The following is an 11,412-nucleotide window of genomic DNA, read 5'->3' as shown; positions in this document are numbered from 1 at the left end:
GGTTACGTCATCAAGAAGCGCTGCCCTTCTGTCGAAATTTCTAACAATGTGTGGGAACACGATTTTCGTGAAGTATGCGTTCAGCAATGACGCTTTGGCACGGGTAAGTAGATTTCCTTTTGAAACCTCGTCCAAGTGTTTCCGATCGGCAAGTTCCAAGTTGTGGCAACTTGCGGCCGTCTACTTTTTCCCCCTTCCTCTTCTCCTCCTTTCTCGTCTACCATATACCGTTGTAGTGGATGAGGCAAGTAAACCTAGATCAGTGATTTCCCCAGAAATTCACTGCTGTGGGGGGTGCCGAGCTTTCAACGGGGGGGGGGGGGGGTATACTTGGTGAAGGTTCCACTTACGGAATTTTTCTTAGACACGGAAAGAATCGTGGCACAATTGTGACATATCTGCACAGCTCTCCCGTTTTATTTGTACATGTTATTACGTTAGAACACAGTACATTAGAATATAGATTCATTATGAACGGCATTTCAACATTAAGGTCCATAATCGCACGACTGACAAAGAAAAAAAGACTAGCACCTTGTCTCACGAAGCTCAATGAATACCTAGCAACAAAAGGTGAAAACCTTGGACGAAAAAAGCAGAATACCTCGCTTGATTGAGTTGGGCGCAATGGTTCTTGATGATCCACATTGAGTTTGCGTGCCCGCACGCATTTTCGCTCGTATATGTGCGCAATATACGCATTGAACAGTCACTTTCAAATGATTTTGGACAAATGCATGGTACGATCATTTGCATGACTGTGGTCCTACAGCGTAAGTTTGACAGTACAGGATGTAATTCGCTGCGCCGGACTCACTACCAGAACGTGTTGGTGGCCGAGCTAGTCGGAGTCACCTGAGAAATTTCAGGGGGGTGTTGCAAAACTGCAGGGAGGGTGTACACCCCCCCCCCCTGCCATACCCCGCGCTCTCCCTGCGGTACAATGTCCCTGGTGAAATGAATGCTTCCTCGATTATTTTTCTTGTTACGTAATTGTAACTGTAATCGAATTATTCTTGCAAGTAATTCTAATGCGTTTGCAATTACTTCTGGAATTATACTTTGTATGCGATTTGACATCCAACTTCATTGTGTGAATATTCAGTCTCTTTCACGATGTCCGCGATTTTAACGCTCCCGAGAAAAGCTGGAAACGAGAACACCAATTTTCTGCATTATAATTCTAATTTCTGAATCTGGTTTCTGCGTCATCAGTGTGAATTTACATCGGTGCAATAGTAGCACTGTACCACTATAAGCGTTCTGCTCCGCTGCCACTTGTCATTTTCTTGTCTTTTGCCTAGTCGTTTGTCTTTTGAACAGTACGTGTTCCAAAAGGGTGGAACTACGAAAGGTATAGCGTGATAATGGACAATTTTAAAAACATGCGCGCGCCATCAAGCGCGTGGCGCAAGGCAGCATGGGAACTTTGAGGGACACTGCTCCGTCGTCTGCTTCGGATATGGTTCATATCGGCTGACGCTGTGGCTGCGCACACCGAGAATGTTGTTGTTCTTCTTCTGCCTCCGCCTCTGGCCGTATCGTAATGCTTGAAGGCGCTCTAAGTTCCCATGAGCCCTTGCGTACCACAGGTGGCGCTTGCTTTTCTACAATGGTCTATTAACCTTTAATCTCGTGCTACTTACAAGGGCTTGTGCCCCTTCCGTCCTCCTCGTCTTCCTACGCCAAGTACGCTCTTAAAGAAAGGTGTACTCCTTTTTCTTGGCGCATATATCACTCCCTTTTGGAGAGTACAATTACTCTCAAAAAGGAGTCTCCTCACTCCCTCCAGGGAGCAACATTACTCCCTTACTTCCTATCGGAGAGTAACATTACTCTCGCAGTAGGAGGTTAAAGCGTAACCCCACTTCCTGAAGGGAGACTCCTTTTTGACGCGTAATGTACTCTAAAATGGAGTGACATATGCGGCAAGAAGAAGGCGTTAAAGTACACCCTTTTTTTAAGAGTGTAGATATATGTATATGTACTGAAATGAATGTATTTCAATGAAGCCCGATTACTTTTCGGATAAACTATAATTGAGTTACAATTTCAATTTGACAATTAAAAGTGTAATTTGATTACTTTTATGAGCATGTATAGTTCTAATCACAATTACTTTTGAAAAGTATTATGTTTACGGGTAGGGTGATTTTGCAAGAAGTAACCGCTCGAGTGGGGTAACAAAAATCGCCCGCAAAGAGCACCCCCTGTGGAGGAAATCTTAGAGAACGGAAACTGCGGGAATTACTTTTTAATTTGGATTTACAACTTTCCACAGTGCATGGACATTCACTGTATCACCACCAGGCTCTGCTACACGTTTCACAGAAATAGAACGCCGGTAAGCTCTTAATGAAGAAAGATATGGCAGTCACTGAAAAGGCTATCCAGCTGTAGGACTCGAGCTTTGTCCTTTCTATGTGTGTTCCAGCCAGACTTGTGGGTAACGCGTTACTAGTAATTGCGTTACTTGTAATCAATTACCTTTTTGAGTAACTTTTCGAGTAATCAGTTACTTTAGTGTCAAAGTAATTTTTCGAGTAATCAATTACTTTTCTGAGTAATCGATTACTCAGTAATTGATTACTTTGCCGGCAGAGATTAGCTTATCGTTCAGATGTTCTGCCCCAAGTCAAGGCCCTGCTGCCATCAGCCTTTGTTGGGCTGTTCTACTATAGCAAGCGGAGGTCATTGTAATAACGCTCTGGAATTTCAGAGTCTCTCTCCCTAATCTCTTCATACACCAGTGTGATGGTACCTGAAGCTTTGGGGGTTTAGTGAGTCATGTGGAAGTTCCACGCAATGCTCTTCCACAATCGGGTCAACGTCTTCCCGGGCGTACAGTCAGGTCTCCTTGTCCTACGTGTTTTTGTTCGTCTTGTTATTTCAGCTGTTCCGCTGTTGAACCTTTTTTTTTTCTTTTTCTGAGGCACACAAAGACGGTTATAATTTGCGTGAATGCAGAGTAACGACCGAAGTAACGCGTTACTTTTCTACTCGTTACTCAATTACATTTGAAGTCGAGTAATTGGTAATGGTAATCAATTACTTTTTCCACAGAAGTAACGGTAACGGTAATCAATTACATTTTTCGAGTAACGGGCACAAGTCTGGTTCCAGCCTGAGAACATCAGTTATCTCATGTTCAATTGATGCCGCTTGCGTCAATCCCGTCGTATGAATGTCTGTATGAGTGGGACAAAATATAAGAGTGAAAGGAGGATGAGTGAGAGAGAGAGAGTGGCTGGTTTGTCCCTTCCGATGGACGTACGCGCCCTCGGAAGTCGCTGCATATAGGTGCGTTAGCTTAGCTCAATTGGTAATCCAGTAATCCGGTAATCCGGTAATTGGTAATCCGGTAATCCAGAAGATGTGCGTTCGAGTCCTGCAGCTGGCTAACCTTCTCAGTGACTGCCATCTTTCATCATTAATTTCTTAGTCGTTTGAGGCTTTGTATGGAGTTGTCCTTTCTATGTGTGTTCCAGCCTCGGAACATCAGTTATCTCATGTCGGTAGGCTCATCGTATAAAACAGCGAAAGTATAGGTTTATATATCACATACAGGCAAAGCAGGTGTCGTTGCAGGGAAAAGTAAGTAGAGGAGAAGGGGAATAAACTGTTTCAGTTCGAAACTGCGAGAACCTTGAATGCAGGCAGAAGTTATAAAAATGAAGTACTATATGGGGCTCCTTATTTTGCTCGCCAGAAAAAAACACTTACAGGTACAAACAGGTACAACAAACAGGTACAAACAAGTACCTGTACACCTGTGTACCTGTACAACAAGTACAAACAGGTATACAAACACAGGTACAAGAAACACCACCAGCAATGGGGTAGAGTATCCCCCCTGGCGATGAAACTCCCCATTCATCATCTCGCAATAAAGTCGTCATCGTTGTTGTTGTTGAGGTTGAGTTTTTCGTACCTGTCGTAGAATAAGCTATTAGAAAGCCCGATATTTTTGTACGGAACAGTTCCAGCAGATCGGGTGGTGGGGGTGGGAAGAGGGTTAATTGGCTCGCCGCATGGCGAAATTGACGAATTCACTAAATTCGCTTGCCCACACGCGAGTGCGCGCATCGCCACGACTATAGCCCAAAATAGGGGTGAAGTGGTGAAGGGTTGGAGGTGAGGCAAGTACAGGATGAAAGAGACTGGTGTGCCCTGTGAATGCACTCTAAAAAAGGGGGTGGTGGTGGTGACGGTGAAAGGGCTTGCCGTTGTCGGCCTCACGTATATGGGCAACGTCACGACTGACGCCCTGGGGAAATGTGCGTCCTGGGCCGACTTCGAGGGGAACTGTGCCGACATATGTCTGAAAGCGTCTGAGGGAAACCCAGGAAAAACCCCCAGACAGCACAGCCGGCACCGAGATTCGAACCCGGGTACCTCCCTCTAAAAAAGAAACCTCACCACATAGCGACCTCACCACCTGATTCGTGGAACGCGCGGGGCGCACGCCTTTTCAAGAACTGCGTGAGTGTTCAAAAAAAGACGTACGCCTCCCGTTTTTAACCAATCAGGGGCCAGAACGATGTCATTCTGGATGGTAATTGGCTAAGAGCGCGTGCTATGTAATGAGGCTCTGTTTTTGACAGTGTGGAAGTCAAGTTACATGAGCGTACCGAGAGAGGGAAAGAGGAGTGCCCCCCCCCCTTGGAGCTTCAAAAATCAGTTGCGAAAATTGTGCGCTCTTTTGTCGTAGGGCGTCCTGGCTGTGTCATGGTGACCACAAGTCGTCATGATTCAAATGCCATAACATGAACATCTGAACACCCGCAGCCAGCAGCCTCACTTATGTGGGCAATGTCGCAACCGTAACCACACTCTTAAAACAGAGGGGGGGGGGGGGGTCGAGGTAGCTTGCCGTTGTTGGCCGCACTCAAGTGGGCATCGTCACGACTATAGCCAAAAAAAAAGAACAGAACTTCACCGCATAGCACGCTCCTAGCCAACCATCATCCCGAATGACATCGTTCTCTCCGCTGATTTGCTGGAAACGGGAGGCGTACGCCATTTTTGTGACAATTATGAACTGCATAAGTGTCACAAAATAGGCTCCGCCTCCCGTTTTCAACAAATCAGGGGTGAGAACGCTGTCATTCGGGATGATGGTTGGCTAGGAGCGTGCTATGTGGTGAAACTCATTTTTAAGAGTGCAGGATGAGATGAGGTCAGATAATATGATAACAGGGGTTGGAATAGGATGACGACCGAAAGTTAAAGATGCGAACCGGTCACTGCCAATATATTGGTGAGAAGTCCCAACAAAAAGCATAGTTTCATGGTCCTTGGGCGCGTCCAGACGCCTGAAGAAAGCAGAAAAGTGTGCGCGTAAGAGTTTTTGAGCGTCTTTCCGTGAAAGAGCCCCTGACATGTAGGACATCATCCAGCGTATACTATTCCTGCAGGTGGACGCACTGCGATTGTGACTAATCATGTGACGTATCTATAACACACGATCGTCGTCTGCCGTTTTTCGTTCCTGTGTTCCTTGATTATCCTCTTACTTTATGTCACCCTTAATTCAACTTGAGCTGCTTGCTATCTTCATGAGCGCCACAATCTCCATTTTATTTGTCCATGCACTACGTCAAGTCAAACCAAACCAATCAAGAGCACCGTGTTGTCCATTTGCCGATTATATTCATCTTTACGAGTACATGCAGCACCAAGAACCAAGAGGAACGTTCAAAAAAAGAGTCCGAAATTGCGTGGTGAAGTTTTCAATCGTCGCAGGAAGGTGGAACAAGGTACGCATATCAAGAACGATATTTTAAAAAAGAAAACGTATTTACTGTAAAAGTTTACTTTTGTTCTTGAATTTTCTTCCTCAAAGCACCTTTTACGGAATAATTCGGTGGAATCTTTCATAAACGACGTGGACGTGAGTATTTGTGTCTCACTTTCATCTTCATTGTAATATCAGATTCGGCGTTTCTAACAGCAAACATCACAAACCTTCAAATTTACGCTGGCGTCATCAGTTCGGTATCCTTTGGGATGTCGTCACTTCCGGCGGGCAGAAAGCACCGCTCTGCCTAGCTGCTGGAATTGCAGGCGCGTCAGCTCCAAAAATTAAAAATACACGCCTCCTGTCTATAGGCGTGGCTCAGTGTCGCTATGCTGCTCGCTATTTACCGTAATTTTACGCGTATAAGCTGCACCTCAGATAAGCCGCAAGACCCGTTTTTAGGAACGTTTTGTAAAATTTCCGGGCAGATAAGCCGCGAGCAGTACGACGCCACTGATTTGTTCCACAGAGGAGATCGTAGAGAATACCCTTTCGTTATAACTGGCGTATGGGGAAAATACTATGGAAAAACGATCATCAGACAAGCCGCACCGGTGAATAAGCCGTAGAGCGCGCCCGCGAGAAAAAAAAATCGCGCATAAGCCGTGGCTAATACATGTGAAATTACGGTAGTGACACTACATGCGCCAAGGGAGCAGAGCGGCTGGTGTCGCACTTTACGCCAGGCAAGGGAAAAAGTGCGGTCAACCCATGGCATCTGGCCGTCAAAACCAGTCGAGAAGAGCGAGAGATGATCGCGATCGGCTTCTGGGCGAAAACGGAAGAACGCTAAGCTGCCGCAACAACAGGGCTGCCGTCAAGGGAAAGCAACCTGCCATCAAGTTTTATACCTTCCCTACTTAGTGGTATGAGCAAGAACGCCTTTGGCTAGTTTTTGTGGTTTTTCTTTTTTCTTTTTTGAAACCACCAGAATTAAAATTTCATATTCAATTGCAAATTTCTGTCTCACCTTGCCCCCACCTTGCCCTAGTGTGATCGTCTACGCCAGACACTGTGCCGTCAGTTTCGATTTTACGTCACTGAAGGCTTCCTCGCGTACGGCTTTCGCGTGTTTTGCATTCCGGAGCAGATTTCCTTTCTTGCCATTACTTCCACGAAAGTGGTCTCGAAGGTCAATGGGAGGTATAAGCCGCCATATAGAACTCGCGTGACCATCACTACACGCGGTGCGGTGCGGTACCTGTACCTCTCACCAAACGATTCACGAATCGATATCAAACTCTCCACCAAAGCAATGAGCGGTTCCCTGGTACAGAGTCAAAATGCACGGAGTTACCATAGAGGGCGCGCTCAAGCAAACCACCCGAGCGCCCTCAACATAGCGTGCGGTGCTTCGCCAAACGTTTCACGAATCGCCATAAAACTCTTCCTCACTTGGACTCTCCTACCGTGACCTCCTTAAAGGTAACTAAAGTTTCCCCGAGGTAAAAACGGCGCACTGTACCGACGTGACGCGTATTGTGCGTGCAGACGTTAACCTCAGGTATGGCAACAAGTGGTGATCTATCGACTCCATGAAGGGGACGTTCAATTTGGACGTCGTAGGTGACGTGAATGTGCCGACCGCACGCAACGGCACAACGGTAGACCGCGCGTTCGAGAGAAGTGCATGTAGAGTGCGCTGCTTGAACTACATAAACCCTTTATCTGCACCCTAGAACTGAAGATCACCTAGACGAAGAGGAACCAACCGTTCGAGTAATCGTGTACGGTGGCACGTTCAGGTTCATGGCTTAGTAAGGAATACCCAGTTTTAGCAGATCGGATGTTCTCAACGATAACGATTGCGAAAATATGACCAGTCAATCGGCTTACGTCACGCTGCTGATCTTTGATTTCACAGCTTCCTTTATCGTGTCGTTTCCATGGAGTGTTGCCGATCTGCTAAAACCCCCGAAAGTGTGCTTCATCCACTGCAATGCTAGTAATGCCATCGCATTCCATACGCGTTGGGCGGTGCGCCAAAGAGTGCAATCCTTTTTTTTTCTTTGTTTGCAAGCCCATTGCGATGCACGTGCATCAGTGACATCTCCCAATAAAGAGTCATCTTCATAGTCGAATAACCCAGTGTCCCGCAATGTGCATCACAGACAGCGCCTCTTGCGGCCGCACATACAATTTCCTGTAGTAGGTGTGATTTTATAAAACAGGGTTGCGGAATGGGATCACCCATTCCGTTCCAATTCCATTCCGAGGAATGAAGATTTGCGATAATTCCATTCCTTTCAATTCCTCGGAATGAAAAGGTAGGGTCAATTCCCACTCCTGGAATGGCTTGGCGACCCCATTCCATTCCTTTAATTCCACCAATAAGAGTATTAGGACCGCTAACCGTACTACCTATAACCCAGCAGTGCTATAGAGGAGATTGACATTACCCAGCACGGAAAGAGCACAAAAGGCGAGGTTATTTCGCCCTCCTCCTCTCCTCCTCCTCCTCTTCATTTGCATCATCATGATAGGAGTTTTCCACTAAAGTAAATGGTGCATTGATGTGGGGTAGAGGGCCTGACACTAGTGAAGCCAAAATCTCCATTTTAATTTTTCCTTAAAACCAAACCAAACCATCGCCCTTGACCGTGTGGCACCCAGACCGTTACATTCCAATTCCATTCCGCCTGCGAAAAAAGAAAAGCCTAATTCCATTCCCATTCCATTCCCAGGACAGTTTCCTCCATTACATTCCAATTCCATTCAGGGCTCTGATAAATCTGGAATCATTCCAACCACGGAGTGGCAACTCCGCAACCCTGTTATAAAATAATGTGCACGCCCGAGACATGTGACACACCGCCCTCGTTGACTGTGTTGTATCCTTGAAAAACCCACCACCTGGTTCCAGATAACATGTGAATAAACATCTCTCCGCAGCGATGCATTCCTGACAGCATGATCCCAGAAGACGTCGGGCTCATCACCGCTGCGATGCGATACGGCCGTAAATTTCTTTGAAAAAAAAAACAAAAGTACAATAAACCACTCTATTCCACAACAACATGGTATTCCTGTGCGCTCGGATGGGGAACAAAACGGGTAGTGCTCTTTTGGCGCGCACTACAACAACCAAAACTTTGTAGAGGAGGTGGTGTTCCTCTACATGAGTCTTGACCGGCGATGATGGAATGTCCCAGCGGGCAGAAGTGCGTGGCCTCACGCTAGGACGGTGCCGGTAGAACTGGCTGCCAGCCTCAGCAGCGCGCGGCAGCAGAGGCGCGTCGTCGTCGTCTTCCACTGGCCGCCACATCACTCCCCCCCCCCTCCCTCCTCAGACGCGGAGCGGTGCATGCGGTTGAGGTCCCCGTCGATACCATGAACACCATGGATGTCGTCGCATGAACGTCGATACCATGGTGGTGGACGATTGGAGACACGGCTTGCGATTGTGGCTGTTGATGCAGCAGCAGCGGGATGGCGGGAACAAGAGCGCTGCGATCCGGGCGGGTTCCAGTGATGAGATGTGAGTGCTGATTGGTTGAGTGGTTGGATGCTTGAGTAGTTGCTGATTACGTTGATAACTTTCTATAATAACGAGTGGTCCTACTGACCAAACACCTCGATGGGAGGAAAACGGGAAGAGGCACCTATCTGGGACACATTATGCACGTCCCAGATAGGCGCCTCCCCCATGTTTTGAACAAATCAGGACACAGAATGAGATCATTCGGAATGATGGTTGGCTAGGAGCGTGCTATGTGGTGAAGTTCTGTTTTAACAGTGTAGAAGAACTGGGACTGGAGGGCGATGGGTTGATAGCCTCGTATTCTTCACTCCATTCTTTTTTATTCCGTGCTAGCGCCGCGAAGCAACTGTGGCTATGAGCGGTGTACAGACGTGGACAGATGGAGAGAGGACAGCAGGAAGGAGTGGGGCGGACAGGGGGGCTAGTATGCGTCCTGGGCGGACTTCAGGGGGAACTGTTCACCAACATTCGTCTGGAAAGTCTTCGGGAAAACCCGGGGAAAACCTCAGACAGCACAGCCGGTGACAGGATTCGAACCCGTGTCTCCTCCCAGTCTCGGCGTGTATCTTCGCTCTAAACAAGTTGGCGTTATCTAATGTGGAACTTCCAACAACAAACACCCTGTTAACTGGTCGCCCTCGTCGGCAGCTCAGTCCGTAACGTGTTCGCGGGTTCAGACCTGGCCGACGACGGTATAGCAGTGTCGGGGAGTTAAACATTGTTTCCAGCACCGTGTGCCGGAGATTTCCGGCGCACGTCGGCATCGTCAGGTTGTCGGAATTATCCGTAGTCCTACCCCGCGGCAGGCGAGACACGTATACGTCGCCATACTATATTGCAGACAAACCTTACGTGTGAATATCAAGGCACCATTATTATTTTTAACTGGTCATAGATATGTGCAACAATAAGAATATCAGCATTCTGCTGTGAGTTGTAACGTTTTCCAAAATTTTATCGCCCCTCAGGATAAAAGTGGCGTACTACAGGGTGTTCAAAATTAAGCTTTCACTAGCATTTTATAAATAGGCGAACAAAAGCAAAACTGGTGCTATTTTTTTGTTCCTTGAGTAAGAAACAGGTGCTACATAATTAGCAGCACCTGGTAGCGTAAAGCTATCATCCGGTTTCGTGTCATCGCTGTGTTTTTGCGTAGCGCTCGTGAAGGCTTAATTTTGAACGCCCTGTATAGTTTCAGCATGTCGGAAGGTGTTGGCAATAAAGGTTCACAAAACAGGATACGTCAATCGCCTTATTCATTTGAAGTTCATGACCTCATGTGCTCATCTTTCATTTGACAGCCTCTCTTATCGCATCGTTTTCGTATAGCGTGCTTCTCGTGCGTATACTAAGACCTCTTTCGCATCGCAACACGCTAGAGACGGACTGCGATAGCCCCGCGCTTGTTTTCTGCTGCGTTCATTTACTGCGAGGTCGACGTGATACACACCGCATGTCCTGTGCTGTGCACACTGCAGCTTCTTCATATGAACGCCATACATCGCAACTTGCTACGTCTGTCTTGAACGAGAGCCAAAAATGTCACGTTCGCGAAAGGTGGTGGTGCTGGTGATAGGGCTACGTCACGACTGACGCCCTGGGGGAATGTGCGTCCTGGGCCGACTTCTAAGGGAACTGTGCCGACATATGTCTGAAAGCGTCTGAAGAAAAATCCCAGACAGCACAGCCTGCACTGGGATTCGAACCCGATTACCTCCCAGTCTCGACGTGACATGGTCAGCACGCTAACCACTGAGCCACGCGAGCTGGTACGTAGCAAGCCAGCCCTAGCTTGGCTAACCTCTCTATAATGCCATAATAAACAAAGAAAGAAAGAATGTCCGGCCTAAACCTGGTAGATGAGTCTGGTAGATGAGGCAAACATCGCAGGACGAACACAACACAAGCCTCACAACGGCCAGTCGCATACTTCAGTTGAATAATCGTATTGAAGCTGTAAACTCAAAGTACTACGAGTACATTTCTCAGAAAATTTATCTTGGGACAGGCATCTATTTCCTGTCACAGCGAAATTATCAAAACCTATCGAACTCATGAGTCGACTACCTTCTGTTCTGCCTAGAAATGTTAAACTATACGTATATTTATAATTCGCTTATATTTTCTGTGC

General features: G+C 47.1%; 1 protein-coding gene across 1 annotated transcript; it reads left to right on the top strand.

Annotated features, from left to right (window-relative positions):
• On the top strand, positions 1 to 8,782 carry LOC135366048 (uncharacterized). The gene is made up of 5 exons (XM_064598703.1): positions 1 to 103; positions 2,282 to 2,344; positions 5,676 to 5,759; positions 5,846 to 5,893; positions 8,693 to 8,782. The coding sequence occupies exons 1-5, from the start codon at positions 47 to 49 to the stop codon at positions 8,771 to 8,773; spliced, it is 333 nt and encodes a 110-aa protein (XP_064454773.1). The 5' UTR covers positions 1 to 46; the 3' UTR covers positions 8,774 to 8,782.
• Positions 8,783 to 11,412: the final 2,630 nt, after the last annotated feature.

This window comes from Ornithodoros turicata, chromosome 8 (assembly GCF_037126465.1).
Source record: "Ornithodoros turicata isolate Travis chromosome 8, ASM3712646v1, whole genome shotgun sequence".
Taxonomy (NCBI): Eukaryota; Metazoa; Arthropoda; class Arachnida; order Ixodida; family Argasidae; genus Ornithodoros; species Ornithodoros turicata.
The sequence above is the reverse complement of the archived record's forward strand: the minus strand, read 5'-3'. Positions and strand labels throughout refer to the sequence as shown.